We start from the raw sequence: 26,338 nt of genomic DNA on the forward strand, positions 1-26,338 counted from the left end.
ATGGCCGACAATGCAGCGGCTTGGCTTCACTCGCTCAGCCGTGACGGCCGTTCCACGTAGTGTAGACAGCCAATCAGAGTGGAGAGACATCGTCCGGTTCGTTTCTGTGTAAATATAACATGTTTCTCATATATTATGTAAAAGCTAGCGAGAAATAAACACTTCTAAAATTGAAAACGCTGTTTTTGTAACCTGATAACACCTCTGGAGTGATTTACAAGATATCCTGCGGACGTCAGCGTGCGCGCGCATCACACTCGGTCAAAGATAACTTCCGGTCTCTAAATAAAAGCAGCTCGTGTATGCGCACGCGCACGCGCCCTCCTGCAGACGCCGTTAGAAAGTAAATAAAATATAGTTTATGAAATTTCCACCGGATAAACGTGTACTCTTCATTAAACTGAGCTTTAATTTTACAAGACGTTTCTAAATAAACCGACATTATAACCGTTGGATTTCTGCAGAAACTACATTTGGTCAAAGGTGACGTGATCTGTGGGCGTGGTGTGACTGAAGCCTGTGACGTCACAGCCTGGAGTCCACAGTCCGCGGAGTGCTGCAGCCCGAGCGCGCGCGCGTCTATTATGGAGCTCAGAGTGCAACATTTCTTCATTCTTGTATCAGCTATTTTATTTCTATGTGTTTTTGCAGACTTGCGTGGTAAGTGGGGGAAAAAAATTCTCATTTCAGAGCATAAAAAGAAACAGCTTTATTGCAGTATTAAATATGTCACAGTTTTAATAGGGCTGAATGTTTGACATTGTCTTCTACAGGTTGACCTGTTTATCAGTTATATTTTCTTTTGAGTTAGTAGCTCTTACTGTTGGAAATGCCCTGCTCCCAGAGACTGGGATGCACAGATAACACAAAAAACAAACATATTAGTCAGTTTGCAGCAATATCAAAGTAGAAACTTAAGGAAAAAAATGCTTCACATATTTAACCTCTTGAACAGTGAACTGCCATGATTCATTTGCAGTCAAACAACTGCTGCTCCTGCTGCCTTTCAGGTTTTGTTGAACTTTGCTTGTTGTTACGCCTTTCACCTTTATACCTGCAATTCCCACTGGCTCCAAAGGTTGAAAGCTTTTCAAAAAGATATCGTGTTCAGGCAGATTCTTTTCTCTGCTGCAAAAGAAAGAATTTTGATTGAATGAGCTTCTTTTCACACGCATTTTAAACTTATTTTAGGGGTAAAATGGGTCGTCTGGTTTTTGTTGTGTTTTGAATTTTGCTGTATGCAGTGCAAAACCCAGTGCAAAGCCCAGTGCAGTTGATTTTCAACCAGTGCAGGGGATTTTTAGTTGTTTTTGGTGATACTGAAACATTTGTGGCCAAGTCATAGTCCAAGACCTGTGGTTAATTGTAGCATCAGACTAAAAAATATCCGTGCAATGAGCTTAGTCCTACATTGTGCACAAAGTAGTTAAATTTTCTTTTCCTTTTTGCATGCCCAGTAATGCAGAAATTCATTGCATCTTTTTTGCGGTTTCCTCTTCACACTTGTCAGCACATATTCTTTGGATGTCAAATCTGTCTTTGTCTCCAATGAGTAGAAACGATACAAAAAAGAACAGACTAAGTTCCTTCTGCTGCTCCCTTGTTTTCACTCAGGGTCACCACAGCACATCCAAAGTGTCAGTGTCAGCAGTCTTTTTATTTGGCACAAGTTCTGCACCAGATGTCCTTCCTGACACATCTCCACATGACACGGAGAAATGTGGCAGGGGTGGGGTTTGAACCAGGAACCTTACGCACTGAGACCAAGCACACTAACCACTTGGCCGCCACACCTGCCTTAAAAAGAAGTAAAAATTTTACCAACACCAAAATGTACATTTGCTTGAGATAATCCAGCTCAAAAGCGGAAACACTGCTGTTGAAATTCAACAACATGACAAAATGCAAAACAGATGTTTGTTCTATGTTCTTGGGCCAAAATATTACTGTGAAACTAAATACTCGTGGATTCTTGTTGATGGAACTTAGACAACGTGAGGAACACTTAACACTATGGGGTGAAGTTTTGCAACCAAAAAAGATGGTGTTTTATTCACAATTTCCCTGTTTTTGCCATATGAGCAACTGCAGTGATTTCAAAGATAAAAAATTGTAATCATTCAGCTGTCAAACACACATTTTCAGCGCTAGAAGGCTTAATATTGCATGGATCTTCTTGCAGTTTTTAATAAGTGTACTATATAAAATGTCCTTTAATAAGGTACTTGGGTATGATTTCAGAGAGGGTTTTTTTTTTTCCTCAGTCAAAAACAGCCAAAAATATCATAAATTCGAAGGATTGGGGGAACCCTCGCCATGGTGGAAAAATCCTTTCTCGATATCTTGTAGCACGGGAGTTGCTACAATCTTGTCCTTAGACCAGAACTAACTGGCTTAAGCAACCTCAGATGGGCAGTCTAAATTTGAGGTCTTTGGAGTAGAGTTTGGATTGGTGCAACCTCCACCTTACTAGCTGAGCTTGACTCCAAAATACAGCTAAGCAAGTCATTGGTCTGCCAAAAGATGAGTATGGCCACCACAGGGCAGCTGGAGCAGCTACCATCTTCCATCGTATGTTCTACAGGGAGGTCCCTGAGTTGTTAGGCCAGCTGATGCCAAACATCCATGTCCATGACCCCAGGTTTCCACAGTCTGTGAGGTCCCGTGACCTAGCAGTGGAAGTCCCAAGATCAAACCTCGTCAGCCATGTAAGATCATTTCTACCATGTACGGCCCAATTATGGAATTCTCTTCCTGTGCAAATTCCATCCATTAGATCAAGCGGCAGCTTCAGCAGGGAGGTTAATCACTTTCTGCGTGCGACTTCATCAGCAGCTTCTAAATCTTCTTTTTTTTTTTTTTGAGCAGAAGGTGGTTCAAGAATGCCCATTCTCCATGTTGTGTTAGAAAGGGCATCCACCATAAAACTTGTGCCAAGTCATCAGGTTAGTCTGTCCCCATTCCACTCCACCATCTTTGACTACAGGTTGAGTGCTACGAATTCCACTCAACAAAAATATAAATGCAACACTTTTGGTTTTGCTCCCATTTTGTATGAGATGAACTCAAAGATCTAAAACTTTTTCCACATACATGATATCACCATTTCCCTCAAATATTGTTCACAAACCAGTCTAAATCTGTGATAGTGAGCACTTCTCCTTTGCTGAGATAATCCATCCCACCTCACAGGTGTGCCATATCAAGATGCTGATTAGACACCATGATTAGTGCACAGGTGTGCCTTAGACTGCCCACAAAAGGCCACACTGAAAGGTGCAGTTTTATCACACAGCACAATGCCACAGATGTCGCAAGATTTGAGGGAGCGTGCAATTGGCATGCTGACAGCAGGAATGTCAACCAGAGCTGTTGCTCGTGTATTGAATGTTCATTTCTCTACCATAATCCGTCTCCAAAGGCGTTTCAGAGAATTTGGCAGTACATCCAACCAGCCTCACAACCGCAGACCACGTGTAACCACACCAGCCCAGGACCTCCACATCCAGCATGTTCACCTCCAAGATCGTGTGAGACCAGCCACTCGGACAGCTGCTGAAACAGTCGGTTTGCATAACCAAAGAATTTCTGCACAAACTGTCAGAAACCGTCTCAGGGAAGCTCATCTGCATGCTCGTCGTCCTCATCGGGGTCTCGACCTGACTCCAGTTCGTCGTCGTAACCGACTTGAGTGGGCAAATGCTCACAATCGCTGGCGTTTGGCACGTTGGAGAGGTGTTCTCTTCACGGATGAATCCCGGTTCACACTGTTCAGGGCAGATGGCAGACAGCGTGTGTGGCGTCGTGTGGGTGAGCGGTTTTCTGATGTCAGTGTTGTGGATCGAGTGGCCCATGTTGGCGGTGGGGTTATGGTATGGGCAGGCGTCTGTTATGGATGAAGAACACAGGTGCATTTTATTGATGGCATTTTGAATGCACAGAGATACCGTGATGAGATCCTGAGGCCCATTGTTGTGCCATACATCCAAGAACATCACCTCATGTTGCAGCAGGATAATGCACGGCCCCATGTTGCAAGGATCTGTACACAATTCTTGGAAGCTGAAAATGTCCCAGTTCTTGCATGGCCGGCATACTCACTGGACATGTCACCCATTGAGCATGTTTGGGATGCTCTGGACCAGCGTATATGACAGCATGTACCAGTTCCTGACAATATCCAGCAACTTCGCACAGCCATTGAAGAGGAGTGGACCAACATTCCACAGGCCACAAATGACAACCTGATCAACTCTATGCGAAGGAGATATGTTGCAGTGCATGAGGCAAATGGTGGTCACACCAGATACTGACTGGTATCCCCCCCCCCCAATAAAACAAAACTGCACCTTTCAGAGTGGCCTTTTATTGTGGGCAGTCTAAGGCACACCTGTGCACTAATCATGGTGTCTAATCAGCATCTTGGTATGGCACACCTGTGAGGTGGGATGGATTATCTCAGCAAAGGAGAAGTGCTCACTATCACAGATTTAGACTGGTTTGTGAACAATATTTGAGGGAAATGGTGATATTGTGTATGTGGAAAAAGTTTTAGATCTTTGAGTTCATCTCATACAAAATGGGAGCAAAACCAAAAGTGTTGCGTTTATATTTTTGTTGAGTGTAGAACCAGGCCCAGTTGTCATATGGTCATGTCGAGCACCTGCATCCTCTAAATAGCATTACAGGTACATTTGTGTGTTTGTCTATGACTGAGCTGTGGTCCGGCACAGAGCTCACCCATTGTTGTTTGACCAACTGCATTCATTCAGTCTTCATTTCTTCACAGGTCCTGTGGTCCACACAAACCTCGGGAGCCTCAGAGGTGAGTATGTGACCATAAAGGGTAAGGACACAGGAGTCCACACCTTCCTGGGTGTCCCGTTTGCAAAGCCACCTGTAGGCGCTCTGAGACTGAAAGCACCTCAGCCTGCAGGAGGATGGGAAGGAGTGAGAGATGCCTCTCATCAGCCACCCATGTACGACTTTTGCATACTTTAGAGGTGATAAATCGTATTTGAAATAATATCTGTGATTTGGCCTATAATGAACTGGTTTTGTCCTTTTAGTTGTGTTCAGCCAAAAGAATTGATGGAGGACCTGTTAAATAAACTGGGTGGTTTAATGGCAGAGATCCCAGATGCTTCAGAAGACTGTCTTTACCTCAACATTTATACTCCTGCAAACAAAAGTCCTGACGCCAAACTCCCAGTAAGTCCCCCCCCCCCCCCCCCCCCCCCCCCCCTTTAGTGTGTTTGTAAAACAAAAGTTTTTTGTGGTGCTTTAAAAAAAAAAATCATAAGCAATCATCTTTTTGTCAGTAAGGTACTGCAGCCGGTGAAGGAGTCGTCAAATGGAGTTTGTTTATTTCAGTATCTTTGTTTGACTTTCAGGTCATGGTCTGGATCCATGGTGGAGGGTTTGTGATGGGCTCAGCTTCAATAGGTGATGGCTCAGCCTTGGCTGCTTACCAGGAAGTGGTTGTGGTTTTAATCCAATACCGTTTGGGACTACTGGGTTTTCTCAGGTACAGCACATGAATAAAAAAGTGGTCAAGCCCAAATTTAGACAGGATCCCTTGACTATAGATGCTGTCCTGTGACTGTTGTAGTTCCCTGTGCACGAGCAAACCAGCAAGATGGCATCGTTTTTACTGGCATCTGTCTGTGTCTGTGGGCAAGATGACTCAAAAATATCTGTAGGAATTTCCTTCAAATTTGGGAAAAGTATTACTTGGACTGATATCTAGAGCTGATTAGATTTTGAAGTACTTTGGTGAAGGAAAAAGGTCCGAAAACAATTTTTTTCTTTTCTTTCTTCCTTTGTTTAAATATTTTAACAACCAAGAATCTTATGGCCCTGTCACATCTCAACAATTTACCCACCGTATGCAGACTATATTAAAAATCCTGGCGTATGTCTAATAAATTATGCAGCTGTTACACCTTGACGATTTAATCAGCGTATGCTGACAGTCCTGTTACCACCGAGTGGTTCAGGTTGGTACTGCACAGTGTCGTGCAGGTCACAACGGTTAAGTCTGGTTTGGGTTGCATTTCTGTTGCTGGCAGAGCCCTTTTGTTTGGCAAGTGGAACACTTAAATGCTGACAAACACATCATCCAGCGCACATATGGTGTCTCACAGCATCTCTTCTCCACACGGAGTCAAAACAGAGCAATTTAACATTTTATGTCTTGGTGGATCATGGGATTTATTTCATTGGGTGTAGAATGCTGATGAGTCGACTGATGGCTGTGGTAAACACTGCCGTGCTGGTTGTGGTCTGATTGGTCCCCCATCTGATCAGTTACACGGGGGACCGATCAGACTGCAACACTGGCATCCTCAGGCTGAGAAACACACCTGAAGCAGAAAACCACCAAGGTACTTGCATCTATGTTTCCAGCCACGAGAAGTAACCAAAGTATTTTCAGATGTCGTTTTCCAAAATCAGTATGTTTTATGTGGATATGTTTTTATCAGGATGTAATTATGAATCAGACTGAAACAAACAGGTAAGATTAAGACTTCATATTTACTTCGTGTGTGAATGGTTTCAATATTTGAAAGAGTCTGTTTGCATGAGGACTGCAGCTTTCAGCCAATCAATGGATGTATTTCGACTTATGATTAAATTACATGAAACACGTGTCAACAGTGGGGCAGCACGGTGGATTAGTGGTTAGCACTGTTGCCTCACAGCGAAAAGGTCTTGGGTTCAATTCCTGTGGCCTTTCTGTGTGGAGTTTGCATGTTCTCCCTGTGTTTGCGTGGGTTTCCTCCGGGTGCTCCGGTTTCGTCCCACATCCAAAGACATGCGGGTTAGGTGGATTGGAATCTTTAAACTTGTCCGTAGGTGTGTGTGTGGGTGTGTCTGTGTTTGTTTGTCTATGTGTGGCCCTGGGACAGACTGCCGTCCTGTCCTGGGTGTACCCCTCCTTGCGCTCTGACTGCTGGTATGAATGATTACATAATGAAATCACACAGATATCATATGATGAAGACATACATAGTCAAATACACCATTACAGACGTGTGTGTGTGTGTGTGTGTGTGTGTGTGTGTGTGTGTATATATATATATATATATATATATATATATATATATATATATATATATATATATATATATATATATATATATATATCGTGATGTGTAGGGCATGGAGGGTATTCATCAGCTCCCCATTAAAGGCTGTTTAACACAACTTGTTTGACAGCTGATTTTTCCAATGGTTGCATGTCAAATCATTTATTATTTTTTGCACACATCTGTAATCTATCCAGCACTGGAGATGAGAACATACCAGGAAACTTTGGCCTGTTGGACCAGGTGGAAGCCCTTCGATGGGTTCAGCAGCACATTCACAACTTTGGAGGAGATCCGAATTTAGTCACCATATTTGGGGAGTCTGCTGGTGGTATTAGTGTGTCTCTTTTGGTAAGGGTCAAACTATGGTCAAGCTTCTTTTTTTTTTTTTTTAGATGGACACATTTTAATGCCATTGTTTTGTACATTACTACCACAGTGCAGAAACATTGTGTGTTTTCTGTTGCTTCTCTTGCAGCTTCTCTCTCAGTTGTCTTATGGGTTATTCCATCGTGCAATTGCTGAAAGTGGCACTGCTCATATTCAGTCAGTCGCAGACATGGATCCTCTGCCAGTCTCAAAGGTAATTTATCAATGTGTGTGTGTTGTTAAAATTCTGCATTATGCAATAGAATGAGAAAACATTTTGGGTTCCTTTTGAAAGAATTGTGACTGATTCCTGATGTCATTTGTCAGGCAATGGCCAATGTACTTGGCTGCAACGTGGAAAATACAAAGAAGATGGCTGACTGCATGAAAAACATCAAGGTTGAGTCTATTATTGATGCTACTAAGGTGAGATATGCAGCGGTGACACATGATTTAGTTCAACATGCTCCTTTAATATCCTTTATTAATTGTTTCACACACGGTATTTCTTGGTAAATGTTTCGGTCTCACTTCAGCAGCAAACCATTTGGTCAACATTTTGTTTTCTGTGCAGGACATGAAAGTTAATTTCCCTCCGGTTTTCGACGGACACTTCCTGAAGAAACCTATAAAAGAGCTGTATGATAACCATGAACTTCTCACTGTACCTTTCATGACTGGTGTTACAAATGATGAAGGTGGCTACTTACTTTGTGAGGCAAGTGTGAAACTTAAAAAGTATCATCATGTGTCACAGGTTGCTTAGATAAAAAAGCAAGCGTATGCAGTAATGATGATGCATAGTCTTAGTCCTGGTCTTGAAAGTATCTCAGCCAGTCTAGTTGATATCATAAAAAATATTTTTTGTTTCTGTGTTTGTCTTCTGTCTCTCCTTTCAGTTCTTCGCTCCTCCAAACTGGACAGAAGGAATGGATCGGGAGCTTTTCTTGAACCTAGTGTCTATTGTTTATCCTAAAGTAAGAGACAAAAAACAAATCACTGGCCATTTTGTTTCTACATATACTAGTGCAGTGCCCGTAGGAAGGTTTTAATCTCAGTGTCTCAACAAACGTACACTTTGTCTGTTAAAACTATGTGAGAGTAAGTTCACCTCTTTGTTCATCCCACCTTCAAACACAGCCTCATACAACCATCCATGAAAAATCTACTTAAGCTCCCAATTTTCTACAGGAGTACAAAGAGACACACAAATCCAGTTATTTTAATAAAAACACTGACATTCATCCAACACGGTCTCACATACATACATATACACACACAGAGATATAGGAAGGAATAAACACAGTTACTATAAATGAAGAAGCACAAGCATGTGAGTGTGAATACAGTAGTTATTATTGATAATGTGAGTCAGAGACATTTAGGTTTGTTGTGAAATATGTAGATTGACATGTGAGCCAAAGACTTACATTGTAACATTTGAGGTAGAAATAATATCAATTTTGATCAATACAAACATTCAAAAGCCACTTGGCATAAATTAAAGATATTTGATTGACATTTTGATAGATATATTATGTTATATTATTTGAATATACTATTTCATATTGGGTTTTTTTAAATCAGTTTATCATTATATTATTATATATAATATATTATATATATTATATTTATATGAAAATAAAATGATTCATATTAAACAGGTTATTGGAAGAAACTCAGACAAAATTAAACAGAACATTTGGAATATTTAAAACAGCAAATCTTCAGCACCACCACCTCCTGAACACAGTTTAATAAAACTTGAACTCACAACAAATATAAGATTTTATTCAGCTTATGTACTTACTGAAACTTTGTAGAAATTGTGGGAAATTTGTTGTTTTTAGCAAAAAACAGACTTTAATTAACATCTCCTCAGTGTTATGGCCCAGTCACACGGCACTTAACGAAGGGCAACAAAGCCCTGACGAAACAAGAAATCTGGACTTTCTTTGACTTTCGTTGGTATCGTTTAACCTTCGCTCAGCTTTGTTCCTGCAGCTGGAACTTCGTCAGGATTTTTAAGACCATGCATGTATTTGATGGGATGCTGGCATTAAACATTTTATTGTGAAATGGTGCGAGCAACATGAACTATCTGATGTTGTTTAACTTTGCTACCAGTAACGTCAGCGAGTCACAGTTGATATTATTTGCAAACAAACATGAAAAGAAGACGTTTAACTGACTGCTGTTCTCAAAAGTCATTCTCCTGCAGTCTTTGTTTTCTCACTTTACCCTGATATTGACGTTGCAGCTCTTGGTCAGAGTTAGCTTACAGTTGTGAGACGCCACAGAGGGCACCATCTTGGAAGTACTAATGTTCAAAAATAAAGGTTGAATGTCAACATAAAGGTTTTGAAAATGAATCCCAAATATTTTCATAAGAAAGAATGCACATGGAGTGAGGGGGTTCCTTCTCGGGACCATCCAATCTCTGTACTCACAAAGCGAGAGCTGTGTTTGGGTCCTCGGCAGTAAGTCGGATTCATTTACAGTGAGGGTTGGCCTCCACCAGGGCGGCACTTTGTCACCAATCCTGTTTGTGATATTCATGGACAGGATTTTGAAATTGAAATTATAACATAGGTTAACAGTAAAACATTAACGTTTGACCTTAGATGTGTAGCAAGTCAAGGAAATGAGGCGAATGTTGGAGTATATTGATTCAGATGCTCTAGATTTGCATAAATGTCTAGCAGAAGGATTTTTGATCATTTGGAGACTTTTTAGTATGAGTACATTTCAGGCAAGAGCATTATTACTCATTGCTGATATGACTGAGGCTAAAGCATGAGTCAGTCTTTCCACAGTAAACATATTTGTGATATTGTGTGCATTTATGAAAACCACTTCTTGGTTGACACCTCCAAAGTCCACCATGCCACCGGTCATATGAATTAAGAGTTAAATGGCATCTACTTTTTCATTGCTCAGACTCATCTATTAACAGATGCAATGCTTTCTTTTCCTCAAGCCCCAAGATACGATCCGGATGGAAATGATACTCGAGGAATATGTGGGAAACGGTGAAGATCGTGTGAAAAATAGAGATGGGTTTACTGAGTTAATCGGAGACTCAATATTCAACATTCCAGCCATTAAGACTGCAAATGCTCACAGAGGTATGTGTAATAAATATGTTTTAACAACCCAAATGTAATGAGGAGGCCTTCCTATTTACTCTCACACCCATCTGTACCCTCATAGATGCAGGAGCTCCTGTGTACCTGTACGAGTACCAGTATCCTCCCAAATTCCTGCAGGAAAACAGACCAAGTTTCGTTAAGAGTGACCATGCAGACGAACTCTTCACAGTGTTCGGATTCTGCTTCACAACTGCCCATGTCAAATTACAACGTGAGTAAAGTTTTTCAGAGGATCATCAGAAATGATGATTTGTCTCTGGATTTTTCCTGTGTCAAAGTCTGCAAGTGGAGCTTGACCGTTGATTTAATTCCTGTTCATTTAGAGGCATGTACAGAAGAAGAAGAAGGGTTCAGCAGAGTCATGATGAACTACTGGGGAAACTTTGCTCGCACAGGGTAAGAATAAACTCTCATCAAGGTTTATGATGCAGGCAGAGATGAGACAGACATGATGATAGTGAGTGCATGTGTGCAGATCTCCGAATGGGGACGGTCTAACCCACTGGCCTCAGTATGGAGCAGAAGAAAAATACCTGGCCCTCGACATAAAGGAACAGGTAACCGGTCAGCACCTGAAGAAGGACCGCTTCCTCTTCTGGACTCAGACATTCCCAGGTAAGATGTCTGCTGTCATCAAGGGTATTTCTGCATATGACAATCTAACAGTATAAAAACTCATTTTAGAGGTTAAACATTCAGAGGTCGTGAAGATCGTTTTACTGGTGTGATGTACGTTAACAAACTCTGAACACGAGCTGTTCACAAATCTGTCTAAATCTGTGTTAGTGAGCACTTCCTCCTTTGCTGAGATAATCCATCCCACCTCACAGATGTGGCGTATCAAGATGCTGATTAGACACCATGATTATTGCACAGGTGTGCCTTAGGCTGGCCAGAATAAAAGGCTGCTCTGAAATGTGCAGTTATATCACACAGCACAATAACACAGATGTCACAAGTTTTGAGGGAGTCTGCAGTTGGCATGCTGACAGCAGGAATGTCCACCAGAGCTGTTGCCTGTGAATTGAACCTTCATTTCTCTACCATAATCCGTCTCCAAAGGCATTTCAGAGAATTTGGCAGTACTGACCTCACAACTGCAGACCACATGTAACCACACCAGCCCAGGACCTCCACATCCAGCATGTTCACCTCCAAGATCGTCTGAGACCAGCCACTCGGACAGCTGCTGAAACAATCGGTTTACAGAACCAAAGAATTTCTGAACAAACTGTCAGAAACCGTCTCAGGGAAGCTCATCTGTGTGCTCGTCTTCCTCATCGGGGTCTCGACCTGTCTGCAGTTCATTGTCGTAACTGGCTTGAGTGGGCAAATGCTCACATTCGATGCCGTCTGGCTGCTGATCAACTCCATATGAAGGAGATGAGTTGCCCTGTGTGAGGCAAATGGTGGTCACACCAGATACTGACTGGTTTCTGACACCACCACCCCTTCCAATAAAGCACAACTGTTCATTTCAGAGTGGCCTTTTATTGTGGCCAGCCTAAGGCACACCTGTGGAACAATCATGCTATCGAATCAGCATCTTGATGTGTCACACCTGTGAGGTGTGATGGAGAAAATGCTTGAACTTTTCATTATTGTTAAGCATGTATTTGCAAACTGCCTTTTTGTTAATGAAATTTTATATTTTTTTTAACTTTCCCACATACATAAATACGTCTGTGTACTTCCAGGGATACATGTACCATTAGTTATACCAATGGCTTTGCATGCCAAAAAAAAAAAAAAAAATTAATTCAGCAGGTCCAAACATATGAATTTAAACTGGGCGACGGCACACTGACAAACATTTGCAGACTATCTGCTGTTAACATGGACGGATGAATAACTCTATTCTATTCTACTAACTATCAACTATTTCTTTTGTAGATACTACAAATGATGACAAATGAAAGCTGTGTTAAAAGCTGTCCAGATCCACTGAAACTGACAGATTCGGTCATAATTTCTGAACAGGTCCTGTGGTCCACACAAAGCTCGGGAGCCTCAGAGGCGACTATGTGTCAGTAAAGGGGACAAAAACTGGAGTCCACGCCTTCCTGGGGGTTCCATTTGCAAAGCCACCTGTACGTGCCCTGAGACTGAAACCTCCTCAGCCTGCAGTAGGATGGGAAGGAGTGAGAGATGCCTCCCGTCAGCCATCCATGTAAGGTTTCTTTTTTTTTACATTAATGATTGCAAATTCTACAACCCCTGGCAAAAATTATGGAATCACCAGCCTCTGAGGATGTTCATTCAGTTGTTTAATTTTGTAGAAAAAAAGCAGATCACAGACATGACACAAAACTAAAGTCATTTCAAATGGCAACTTTCTGGCTTTAAGAAACACTATAAGAAATCAGGAAAAAAGATTGTGGCAGTCAGTAACGGTTACTTTTTTAGACCAAGCAGAGGGAAAAAATATGGAATCACTCAATTCTGAGGAATAAATTATGGAATCACCCTGTAAATTTTCATCCCCCAAATTAACACCTGCATCAAATCAGATCTGCTCATTGACATTGACCCTATGTGTCTTTTTGCAAGGAATGTTTTTGCAGTTTTTGCTCTATGGCAAGATGCATTATCATCTTGAAAAATGATTTCATCATCCCCAAACATCCTTTCAATTGTCCAAAATATCAACGTAAACTTGTGCATTTATTGATGATGTAATGACAGCCATCTCCCCAGTGCCTTTACCTGACATGCAGCCCCATATCATCAATGACTGTGGAAATTTACATGTTCTCTTCAGGCAGTCATCTTTATAAATCTCATTGGAAAGACACCAAACAAAAGTTCCAGCATCATCACCTTGCCCAATGCAGATTCGAGATTCATCACTGAATATGACTTTCATCCAGTCATCCACAGTCCACGATTGCTTTTCCTTAGCCCATTGTAACCTTGTTTTTTTCTGTTTAGGTGTTAATGATGCCTTTCGTATGTAAATCCCATTTCCTTTAGGCGGTTTCTTGCAGTTCGGTCACAGATGTTGACTCCAGTTTCCTCCCATTCGTTCCTCATTTGTTTTGTTGTGCATTTTTCGATTTTTGAGACATATTGCTTTAAGTTTTCTGTCTTGACGCTTTGATGTCTTCCTTGGTCTACCAGTATGTTTGCCTTTAACAACCTTCCCATGTTGTTTGTATTTGGTCCAGAGTTTAGACACAGCTGACTGTGAACAACCAACATCTTTTGCAACATTGCGTGATGATTTACCCTCTTTTAAGAGTTTGATAATCCTCTCCTTTGTTTCAATTGACATCTCTCGTGTTGGAGCCATGATTCATGTCAGTCCACTTGGTGCAACAGCTCTCCAAGGTGTGATCACTGCTTTTTAGATGCAGACTAACGAGCAGATCTGATATGATGCAGGTGTTAGTTTTGGGGATGAAAATTTACAGGGTGATTCCATAATTATTTCCTCAGAATTGAGTGATTCCATATTTTTTTCCTCTGCTTGGTCTAAAAAAGTAACCGTTACTGACTGCCACAATCTTTTTTCCTGATTTCTTATAGTGTTTCTTAAAGCCAGAAAGTTGCCATTTGAAATAACTTTAGTTTTGTGTCATGTCTGTGATCTGCTTTTTTTCTACAAAATTAAACAACTGAATGAACATCCTCCGAGGCCGGTGATTCCATCATTTTTGCCAGGGGTTGTATTTGGAAGAATAATGTCCGTTACTTCAGCTACAATAATGCAGTGTTCTGTATTCAGGTGTGTTCAGCATAAAGAATTATATCAGGACCTTTTGAAAATGTGGGATTTGACAGTAGAGATCCCAGATATTTCAGAAGACTGTCTTTACCTCAACATTTACACGCCTGGAAACAAAGCTCCTGATGCCAAACTCCCAGTAAGAACCATGTCCTGGATACATCTGTTTTAATCACTCAGCCACAAAGGAAGCTATACATATATTCCAGCAGTACTGTGTGACTGAGTGAGATGACCCACATACATTTGTCTTGACAAAATGTTCATCCATGGTGTACGTTTCAAAGTCTTTTTTTGACTCACCAGGTCATGGTTTGGATCCATGGTGGAGTGTTTGTATCAGGGTCAGCTTCAATGTATGACGGCTCTGCCCTGGCTGCTTACCAGGACGTCGTTGTGGTTGTAATCCAGTACCGACTGGGACTGCTGGGCTTTCTCAGGTAAAAATAAATAAAAATTAGAATGATAATCTCTCAATGTAAGTACAGTTACAGTAGTACCTTTATGATTCCTCATACTTCTGTAAATCTTATCATTTGTTTCAGTCTTGTTCATGTTTTTTAATGTTCATTTATTTTTTTGTACCCCATCACAGAATATGTAAGAATTCCAGTAGGAATCACCGTGTCTGTCCATCTCTTTGTCAACCAGTCTTGTCAGGTCAACTCCTGGTAAACTAGTTGGATTTCAGAGAAACTTCACACAGTCGTAGCACCATATTTATGTGCATGAAGGCACCTAATTTTCTCTGATGTATTCAATGGGGGATGACTGGACTTTTGTTGCTAATGCACAGTTGACAAGTTCATGTACATACAGCATGGGTAAAAGTTCTGCGTCACCACGACGGATTTCCATCATTTGGAAATTTTAACCACACATACGCGTGCACACGTGGTGTCATGCGTGTTTTGGGGCCGAAATATGATACTCTCACTGTCAAAGCAACATCCCATTCTGCGCTAATTAAAGCAGCAGCAATGTCAGCGTGGACTGAGGAGGAAGGGACTGTGTGAATTTTCCTTCCTCTCTGCTCTGTTTACTGCTTGCCATGAGCCGCGGTCTTTCTCCTCCCTGTCTTCATGAGAACATTGGCAGACACTCCCCAAGCTGTGCTTTGAACCATCCAGCCATTTTCTTCCGCTTTATCCGGAGTCGGGTCGCGGGGGCAGCAGCTCAAGCAAAGCTGCCCAGACCTCCCGATCCACACACACCTCCTCCAGCTCCTCCGGGGGAACCCCAAGGCGTTCCCAAGCCAGCCGAGAGATGTAGTCCCTCCAGCATGTCCTGGGTCTTCCCCGGGGCCTCCTCCCAATGGGATGTGCCCGGAACACCTCTCCAGCGAGGCGTCCAGGGGGCATCCGGAAAAGATGCCTGAGCCACCTCAACTGACTCCTTTCGACGTGGAGGAGCAGCAGCTCGACTCCAAACTCCTCCCGAGGGACCGAGCTCCTCACCCTATCTCTAAGGGAGCACCCAGACACCCTGTGGAGGAAACTCATCTCGGCCGCTTGTACTCGCGATCTCGTTCTTTTGGTCATGAGCCAAATCTCATAACCATATGATTCGACTCACTGCTTCAATGGTTTGTTGTATTATTTCACTTTATCTTAATTTTTTCCCGCTAAAACCCTAAGGAGCATATGTCTGTGAGTAATATTTACAGTTTTTAGATTAAATTGACCTGTTATGGTCTTCTAAAACAGTTGATGTATTTTCTAACTTAAAAACAAGACAGATGCTAATGTGTTAGCATGTCAATGGTGCTTTCAATGTTAAAGTTAGCATTAAGCTGTTTGGATCTCAGCACAGTTTGTGTGCTTTTGTTAATAATTATGGCTTAGTGTTTGTTGTTGTAAAAGAGTCAAATGTATTACGAATTGTAATTTTTTTAATTTATATATTAATAATAATAGCAAGAAAAGGTAAAACCAACTAACAATTAACATAAATAAATAAATATAGAAATAAATAAGTGTTTCCTGTGAACACCTAGTGACTCTTAAACCTCCACTTCATCCCTCTTTTATTTAAGTTTAATGACAGTTTGTTTTGGTCAAACCACATCTAATCTGTGTTTTAACACAAGAAAAAAATAAAATGCAGTAAACGGCACATTTGTGTCTTTTTTTCATGAAAATATCTTATTAAATATAACATATTACACTTTAGTCAGGCCTTTAAAATACTTTCATGGACTCTTGCTGTAATATGTTGTCAGTGGTTGAGATAGTTGCTGTAGGCATCTAAAAATGCTGATAATCGGGTGAAACCTGACAGAAATCTCTTTGTGGTGTGTCGGTGACGTATGTATGTGCAAAATAAAACTAAACACTACTCCAGGTATGTTTTTGATGAGAATATAACATCATCACTTTATTACAAGCTCAAATGTTGATGTTGCGTGACAAAGGCCTTTTAATAATAACTCAAAGAAATAATGGCAAAACTCACATTAAGTAAAAAAAACAACAAACAACAACAAAAAAGATTAATTGATTACTAAAATAATCGTTAGTTGCAGCCCAAGTTTGTTTTATGAGTGAGAGTATTTTACCAATTAAATGTGAATAAGCCAGTTTTGAGTTTAGTGCGCATGCGTTTTCAAAACGGGTGACAGTGTTACTTTGTGCACAGCAGAACAACGTTGTCAGTTGCTATAGGCCCTAATTTTGTATTTTACTGACTGTACAGCAGCGACACAGCACCAATTTGGTGCATTCACCGGATTAGAACAGATCAAAATACTACAGAAGACAAAGAATTTTTACTTGACAGTTTAAAGTGAGTTTTCTTTGTTTCAGAGGGCTTCATACCCATTCAGATTCACCAGAATACATAAAATCTGACTTGGTCTTTAAAAAATGTTCTGGGGGGGGGGGCACCCCCAGACCCCCCAGAATCAAGACTACCACCCTTTTATGTACCTTTATGTTCAAGTTTTGCATTCTTTTTATGCTTTGTCTGTCTCTCCTTAGAGGCTCTTTAGAATAGATTTGTATGCTGTATAATGTGTTTATTGTATTTATTGAGGGGAAAAGAGTGTGTGCCTCCACTACACCACATTTTAGGGAATTGCTGGCATTGATTTTTGCCAAGAAAAAGTTTCAGTCAGATGAAAATTTATTGTTTTAACCCATGACATACAGTCAAGTTGAGCACTTTAGAGCTGTTGACCTGTTTGTTAATTTTGGTGTTTTATGACAAAAGATGTACTAATGCTGATGTATTGTCCATGGAGATATCTGCTGTGGCAGATTGGCCGTACCAGTCATGTTTGTGAGCTTTCATAGATTTCATAACTATGTTGCCTGATCTGGAAGGGCATCTGGTTCAAACCTGGGTCATATTGTTATGTGGGCCGCTGAAGAGGAGGTACTGCTGGCCCACCACCACCAGAGGGCGCCCTGCTTGGAGTGCGGGCTCCAAGCACGAGAGGGCGCCAGACCCAGAAGAAGTGACAGCTGTCATTCATCCTCTGCACCAGCTGTCACTCGTTCATCATCATCATCATCATCACCATAAAAGCTGGACTGCAACTCCACCTCCTCGCCGAGAAATCGACTACTGAAGAGGTAATTTCTCTGCTGACTCATACGGTGTGTAATAATCTGAACTTCTGTTGCAGCTGTTTTCCTGGTGTTTTCCTTATCTGTGGGATTGGCATTTGGTGTGACAGCGACGGCTTCGCCTCACACCCCAAACCAGATAAGTGGTTAAACAGGAGCTGCACGAGTGTGTGATTGGAGGTGGAGGTGCTCCCTCCTAACTGTGTTCGGACTGAGAATTACTGAGTGTGCGGACTCACACTCATTCATCTTGTCTCTGCTTTCTGCCAGCAGTACCAGGGTCGACAGCCGAAGACAGAGGCCACCTGGGGACTCGGGACTTGGCGGCTCCGGTGTTCTTCAGACCGTTGGTGGTGGAGGCCGTGTGGGACGCAGCTCATCTCTTGTCGGGGGTCTTCTATCTTCGAGCCTGCCCACACGTCACCTGGTGTCAATTGACTTTGCAAATTCTGTATATTTAGTTGTGTATTATCACAACATTAAATTGTTACTTTTTGGCTTATTCATTGTCCGTTCATTTGCGCCCCCTGTTGTGGGTCCGTGCTACGACACCTTCCCAACACATATTAACTTGTGGATCCACACCAGGTGACTCAGCAAAACTGAGCGAAAGAAACAAATGGACAGACTGCCTGATAATCATGTGGCTTAATTCAGGCTAACAAACTGTGGTTCTGTAATTATGCAGCACTGGAGATGAGAACATACCAGGAAACTTTGGCCTGTTGGACCAGGTGGAAGCCCTTCGATGGGTTCAGCAGCACATTCACAACTTTGGAGGAGATCTGAATTTAGTCACCATATTTGGGGAGTCTGCTGGTGGTATTAGTGTGTCTCTTTTGGTAAGGGTCAAACGATGGTCAAGCTTCTTTTTTTTTTTAGATGGACACATTTTAATGCCATTGTTTTGTACAACAGCATTACTATAAAGTTACCACAGTGCAGAAACTTTGTGTATTTTCTCTTGCAGCTTCTCTCGCCGTTGTCTGATGGGTTGTTCCATCGTGCAATTGCTGAAAGTGGCACTGCTCATATTACGATATTCAACATCATAACGAATAATGTCCTGCCAGTAACACAGGTTATTTATCAATGTCTTTAATGTATTCTTTCACAACATTATAAAACCATATTGCCATAAAACTGTATCAGTGTCTCTCACATTCATTCTCAGGTATTAGTTAATGAAACTGGGTGTCACATCGAGACTACAAGGAAAATGGCTGACTGCATGAGAAACCTTAACATGGATAAAATTATTGATTTTAATCAGGTGAGCCTTGCAAACTGGAAAGAATAACTTCATGAGTTGTTGAACATTTGTTGAATTTTACCTCCCTGAATGAGTGTATCTCATACAAATTTTAATTTGTGCGTGATTAGGATTCACCAAGAGCCTCCAGGGCCTCAACAGTTCACCTACTGTATTTATTTCTTTGGAAGCCTCCATTATTTCTGAGAGAGACCACACGTGTTGTGTAGCAGGATGCTAGCTTCAGTAAGCTAGCAAGCAAGCTAATAAGCTAACTCCTTCAAATCAGTTGCTTTACCATCAAGTGTCATATTGTGTAGTTGGAGAAGTGAAACTACTTTAGCAAATTATAAATACATATCAGTTATGTTTTGCAGCTATAGCACTTGTTTGTTGCCTGTTCTTTTTTCTCTGTACTGTTCCATGTGCACGTTCTGCACAAATGAATTACAAAAAACCAAATTTTCCATTTCTTTATGTTGAACAGTAGAGGGCAGATCATGTATATTATGGACAAAATCCAAATGGTCTGTGGTTTGTTTGTGTGTGCAGAGTTTTAAACCACGTTTTCCTGTGACTGTTGATGGACACTTCCTGAGAAAACCTGTGGATGAGCTGTTCCAGAATCATGAACTACTCACAGTGCCTTTCATGACCGGAGTAACTAATGATGAGGGCGGTTGGCTCCTTATCAAAGTGAGTGTAAACCTACAAAAACATAAAATAAGTCACGGTAGTTCAAAGACATTAAAAAATGATGTGCCGTAATAACATAAGGATGTTGTTTCTGTTTGTCATCTGCTTCTTGTATCAGTTCTTTGCTCCTCCAAACTGGACAGAGGGAATGGATCGGGAGCAGGTCCTGAACCATCTGTCCATTTATTTCACTGATGTAAGACAAACATCACCCATCGTTCAAAGTATTGCACGTCTTCATCTTGATCAAGCGTGTCTGTTGACATGTACAGTAGTGTTCAGAATAATAGTAGTGCTATGTGACTAAAAAGATTAATTCAGGTTTTGAGTATATTTCTTATTGTTACATGGGAAACAAGGTACCAGTAGATTCAGTAGATTCTCACAAATCCAACAAGACCAAGCATTCATGATATGCACACTCTTAAGGCTATGAAATTGGGCTATTAGTAAAAAAAAAAAGTAGAAAAGGGGGTGCTCACAATAATAGTAGCATCTGCTGTTGACACTACAAACTCAAAACTATTATGTTCAAACTGCTTTTTTATCAATCCTGTGAATCACTAAACTAGTATTTAGTTGTATAACCACAGTTTTTCATGATTTCTTCACATCTGCGAGGCATTAATTTTGTTGGTTGGGAACCAAGATTTTGCTGGTTTACTAGTGTGCTTGGGGTCATTGTCTTGTTGAAACACCCATTTCAAGGGCATGTCCTCTTCAGCATAAGGCAACATGACCTCTTCAAGTATTTTGACATATCCAAACTGATCCATGATACCTGGTATGTGATATATAGGCCAAACACCATAGTAGGAGAAACATGCCCATATCATGATGCTTGCACCACCATGCTTCACTGTCTTCACTGTGAGCTGTGGCTTGAATTCAGAGTTTGGGGGTCGTCTCACAAACTGTCTGCGGCCCTTGGACCCAAAAAGAACAATTTTACTCTCATCAGTCCACAAAATATTCCTCCATTTCTCTTTAGGCCAGTTGATGTGTTCTTTGGCAAATTGTAACCTCTTCTGTACATGTCTTTTATTTAACAGAGGGACTTTGTGGGGGATTCTTGCAAATAAATTAGCTTCACACAGGCGTCTTCTAACTGTCACAGCACTTACAGGTAACTCCAGACTGTCTTTGATCATCCTGGAGCTGATCAATGGGTGAGCCTTTGCCATTCTGGTTATTCTTCTATCCATTTTGATGGTTGTTTTCCGTTTCCTTCCACGCATCTGTTTTTTTTTTTTTTTTCATTTTAAAGCATTGGAGATCATTGTAGATGAACAGCCTATAATTTTTTGCACCTGCGTATAAGTTTTCCCCTCTCCAATCAACTTTTTAATCAAACTACGCTGTTCTTCTGAACAATGTCTTGAACGTCCCATTTTCCTCAGGCTTTCAAAGAGAAAAGCATGTTCAACAGGTGCTGGCTTCATCCTTAAATAGGGGACACCTGATTCACACCTGTTTGTTCCACAAAATTGACGAACTCACTGACTGAATGCCACACTACTATTAATGTGAACACCCCCTTTTCTACTTTTTTTTTTTTTACTAATAGCCCAATTTCATAGGTATGAGTGTGCATATCATGAATGCTTGGTCTTGTTGGATTTGTGACAATCTACTGAATCTACTGGTACCTTGTTTCCCATGTAACAATAAGAAATATACTCAAAACCTGGATTAATCTTTTTAGTCACATAGCACTACTATTATTCTGAACACTACTGTATGATGCTTGTTATTTTTGCAGCCAGCAGATGACATGCTCAAACAGATGTTGACAGATGAATATTTGGGAACTGCTGAAGATCGTGTGAAAAATCGAGATGGGCTTACGAAGCTGCTTGGAGACATGATGTTCACCTTTCCAGCCATTAAGGCAGCAAATGCCCACAGAGGTATTCATTCTAGAACTACACCTGTGTGATCCTATGCCTGAGGAATTGCTTTTTTCCAACATTTGTCTGCTAACAGATGCAGGAGCTCCTGTGTACCTGTATGAATACCAGCATTCTCCCAGTTTCCTGAAGACAAAAAGGCCAAGCTTTGTAAAGAGTGACCATTTTGATGAAGTCTTCACAGTGTTTGGACTCTGCTTCACAACTACCCATGTCAAGTTAGGGCGTAAGTCACGTTCATCAAATGGTCACAAGAGATGATTGTTTTTGGATTTTCACTGAGTGTTAAAGTCTGCAGCTAACGCCTAACCGGTCTGTCGTTATTTTAGAGGCTTGTCCAGAAGAAGAGGAGCAATTCAGCAGAACCATGATGACCTACTGGGGCAACTTTGCTCGCACAGGGTAGGAATTTACCCTCTTTCAAGGACATGTCGCACCAAAATCATAATTTAGATTTAGGCTGTTAGTGACCAGCCGATGATACACCAGGATTACTTTGTATACTTTCATGACCAGTTTCAAAGTATACAGCATTCGCAGCAAACAGCTATGGAGACTTCCAAAAACAAAGTTCTCCTGAGTACTTGTGTGTTTCCGACAGGTGACATAGCTACTACAAACGTCCCAGTGTGCGCTTCAATGGAATGTATCTGCTAATGTCAAGAACTGAGGCTCAGATTATTTAGTAGTTTACGTAAGTGTGATGTCATGTTGTGAAGACTCGTTTTTAAGTGAAAACTGTTCATTTTGGTGCAGTCACGGTAAACGGAGCAGCCCTGAGAAGATTCGGTGCACCTGCACGGCCATGAGTCATAAATGCAGCCTGTCAGTAACAATCTCTGCTCCAGGTTCAGCTTTGTGCATGATTAATTATGAGTGTTGTTATCAATAAAATCTAAAAAAAATACATCTGCTTCCGGGGGAAAAAAACATGGTGGAGACATTCACAGCGGCAGAAGCATCTCATAAGCTGTACAGTGTATACACACACACACATTCCAGCTTCAAATTCACACTCAAAGTAAAAAAAAAAAAAAAAAGTAATTATTTCCAAATGTAAACTCCACACAAAGCACGCATGCATGCGTGATCGTCAGCTGCAGCTCCACCTTTAGTTCTCTCATGATTGTGGCACATAAAGTCCATCAACTCCTGGAAATAATGTATTCTGACTTTTTCCAATGTAACAAATCCATCTCCGTGTCCAGGCAGTCTGTTAAAAACAGAGTCACATGTCTCCATGTCCACAGCTTCAGTAAACCAGCATCCACACAAACAGCGGGTCACCAAACTTTAGGTTCCAAAATCCGACACTGAAAATGTACGAGTTTCGGAGTGAAGCGTGTCATCTCCTGTCTGTAAATCTGAGCCATCACTTTCGAATGGCAGCTCAGAAGCTTCATTTTCGGATGGAGCAGGTTTGTTTCACTCAGTCAGTCAGTCATCGGGATATTTCTGCTCATTATAAAATGTGCATCACACGCCGAGAATTGCCAATTGAGACGTTTTTCAGAAATGCACCTGCTAATGCTCAGAGTGAGAGGAATAAAATACATCAGCAATCACTAATGATTAGCACGTGTGTGGAGAGACTTAGAATCATGAGTCCCTTTATGTTGTCTTGCTAACTGGGATGTGAAAAACCGTGCGACATGTCCTTTAAGGTTTCTAATGCACAGTGGGATAAGACGAGTACCATTATAGCGTGTGCATGTTTGTGCAGATCTCCTAACGGGGTCGATGTTGCCTTCTGGCCTCAGTATGGAGCAGAGGAACACTACATGTTAATCGATATCGATAAGCAGGTACCTGCTCAGCACCTGAAGAAGGATAAGTTCATCACCTGCACTGAGACCATCCCAGATCACATCCAACAACAGAAAGAGAAGGTGCATGAAGAGTTGTAAAAATAGACAGATGTGACGACTCTGGTACGCCGGTGTATCATCAATCTTCAACCACAAACAAGTTACAGGAAAAAACTTACACTGTTTTGAAGCCATGTTTAAATTTCTGTGTTTTCTAGAGTTTAAGTCGCACCGTCAAAAAAACATGAAGAGATAAAACACACACATATATATAAAGCTCACGCCTCTTTCTGTGTTATGAGCTCTTTAATTTGGGATTTTGGGTAATTGTCTTTTTTATGATTAGCATTTATTCTTTAATTATTGGAGTTTATTTTGTTTATTGCTTTGATTCCTGGGAAAGTTCCACATAAATATTTGTTGTAATTACTGTTATTAATAACAAACTTTAATTTTTAGTACTATGAGTCACACCAGAGTATAAAAAAATACGATATGTCAAATTGGCAGAGGTGGGTGTAAGTCACTGTCAAGTCACTCTCAAGTCATCAATCTGCAAGTCCCAAGTCAAGTCTCAATTCGGCTGTCAAACTTGCTGATTCATGACTTGAGTGACTTGATGGTGACTTACTCCCACCTCTGCAAATTTGCCTAATCTAAATAAAATGTTGCACTTTAATGTGCACTATGCAGTACCCGCAGTTCCTTGATGAATGGAATAAAAGGGATTTTGTTGTTTTTAACCACACAAAAAAAAATAAAGTTTTAACCTGCCACTTTTACACAAAAGATATATATTTAGAATTTCAGGATCAAGTACAGAAACGTTAACATCAGTGAGTTCTGGTAAAAACTGATGGTTACATGTGTGTTACAACTTTAGGAACCCTCACGTTTGTGAACTGAAGGATCATTTGTCACAAGGGAGCATGAATCTGTCTCCAAAGAAGTTAAAATATGAAGGGAAACAAAATCAGGACTAGAGACTGTAAAATTCAATCTAAAAACTCACCACTAGGTGACACTAAATCATACACACTATCTTTTAAAGAATAAACTGCTGGAATACCAGTTAAAATGTTTCATTTTCAAGCATTTGGTACAAACAGCTGGGTGTGGGAATGACTGTATTTGATGCACTGATGCTGTAATGAAGAATTATTAATAGTTCAGTAATTAATTCTGAAGTCTGGTCTTGTGAATAAGTTTTATGTTCGGCTCACTGTACTTATACTCTGTGTGGAAAATAAACCTGTCCTTGGATCACTTTACATTTGAAAACATGCCCTGAAATCATTTTTGTGAAAAGAACACATCTATTTTAAAAGGGATTTTTGACATATCATAATTACATTTTTGCTGGATATCATTCAAATGTGCTGAATGTGTTGTGTTGCCATCTTATTTAAGAACTGCATGAACTCTCTGGCTGACAGTACTTTTCTTAGAAATCTCTTCCTTTATGAGCAGGGTACGTTTACTTAGACAACGTGTGCAAAAAGTGAATTTAACCCTCCACTTTGGCCATTTCTGCCTCCAAGTCATTTGGAACTAATGTACTGCATTTTCTGGAGTACAAGCTGCTGATAACTCTGTCCAGCAAACATTTTATGTTTGTATTTTTTGTCTCACTTTATGAAAGCATTTTGGTTTTTCTTGTTGCCAAATAACTTTGGACATTTTCAAAAAATATTTTGATTAAACAAAATTGTTTGCATTTATTTCTGACCATATGTTAAAATATAAGAGTATCAGTAGTTGAAATTATAACCGATTGACCTGTTGTGGTTTGGCATTATACAAACACCCTGTTTACACCGAGTTGCGATCAAAAAACGGTCTCTGCTCATCGTCACTCTCACAGACTCCCACTGGGGTTGCAGGCTCCTCACAATGGAAAAGATCTCTCTTGGTTACCATTGGTCTCCATCATGTGTGTGAGTGTGTTGATCTGTTTAAAACACTCACAGAAGTTGTGTGTCCAGTTAACAAGAGTTTATCAAGACCAGTTATGAGACCCGTGTATCTCCCATCTCAGCTCACTCTGAACCTGATCCTGCGGGTCGTTAATAGACTCTGCATGGGCTTGCATCAGTGATCGTGGATATTAGCATATTTTTCACTCGCACCGTTCTGTTGCTGTGCACGCTTGGTGTAAACACAAATAGCAGCTGAAAGCGGAGACCAGCCGAGACCTGTAAATGTCATGACCTGGTATAGGTCTCAGTCTGGTGTAAACGGGGCATTAATAAAATAAATTGAACTAACTCACTAATGTTACATTTCTTGAAGTAGATGTATTCTCAAGTGCAGCACCAACAGACTGAAAAAGTCCTTTGTCCCTCAGAGACTCTACAACTCCTCACTCAGGGGGAGGAGAAGCAAGAGGCAGTTGTAGCCAGTAAGATAGTATTTCTGGTATTTATATTTGTATTAACATTTTGCTAATTTTCTCTCACTTCTACTTAATACTCTGTGTGCTTCTTACCCTGTGTGCTGCTTTAACTTTAATTTCCCTGAGTCTTCCCAAGGGATTAATAAAGTTCTATCTAATCTTATACACACACTAATGAACTGTAAACTGTTTTGTGATTTTCACTTTTTAAAGTCATTCAGGAGTAGATGGCCCTTCATCCAGCTCTGAGTCCAAATCTGACTATTCTTAATAAAAACCTCTTCAATAGTTTCTGAGTAAGTTCCTTCGGCTGCTCCCTTGTTTGCGCTTGGGTCACCACAGGGCGGCTCTGCATGTTGATTTGGCACA

At 40.9% G+C, this 26,338-nt stretch overlaps 1 protein-coding gene across 1 annotated transcript; it reads left to right on the plus strand.

The window, feature by feature from the left end:
- The first annotated feature begins 543 nt into the window (after positions 1–543).
- Positions 544–24,843, plus strand: LOC117520096 (liver carboxylesterase 4-like). The gene is made up of 25 exons (XM_034181395.1): positions 544–660; positions 4,790–4,979; positions 5,070–5,211; positions 5,394–5,527; positions 7,289–7,442; positions 7,570–7,674; positions 7,788–7,886; positions 8,035–8,178; positions 8,360–8,437; positions 10,441–10,588; positions 10,674–10,823; positions 10,936–11,008; positions 11,088–11,227; positions 12,593–12,782; positions 14,340–14,478; positions 14,646–14,779; positions 18,597–18,750; positions 18,879–18,989; positions 19,083–19,181; positions 19,713–19,856; positions 19,975–20,052; positions 21,619–21,766; positions 21,843–21,992; positions 22,096–22,168; positions 23,490–24,843. Exons 1-25 carry the CDS (start codon positions 585–587, stop codon positions 23,671–23,673), a joined length of 3,237 nt encoding a protein of 1,078 aa, XP_034037286.1. The 5' UTR covers positions 544–584; the 3' UTR covers positions 23,674–24,843.
- Positions 24,844–26,338: the final 1,495 nt, after the last annotated feature.

This window comes from Thalassophryne amazonica, chromosome 11, assembly GCF_902500255.1.
Source record: "Thalassophryne amazonica chromosome 11, fThaAma1.1, whole genome shotgun sequence".
In the NCBI taxonomy this organism is placed as follows: Eukaryota; Metazoa; Chordata; class Actinopteri; order Batrachoidiformes; family Batrachoididae; genus Thalassophryne; species Thalassophryne amazonica.

Coding starts and splice junctions, on each gene's coding strand:
- LOC117520096 (XM_034181395.1), top strand. CDS start 585: ATGGAGCTCAGAGTGCAACATTTCTTCATTCTTGTATCAGCTATTTTA. Junction 7,887..8,034: donor CTATTATTGATGCTACTAAG/GTGAGATATGCA, acceptor TTTTCTGTGCAG/GACATGAAAGTTAATTTCCC. Junction 11,009..11,087: donor GGAAACTTTGCTCGCACAGG/GTAAGAATAAAC, acceptor GCATGTGTGCAG/ATCTCCGAATGGGGACGGTC.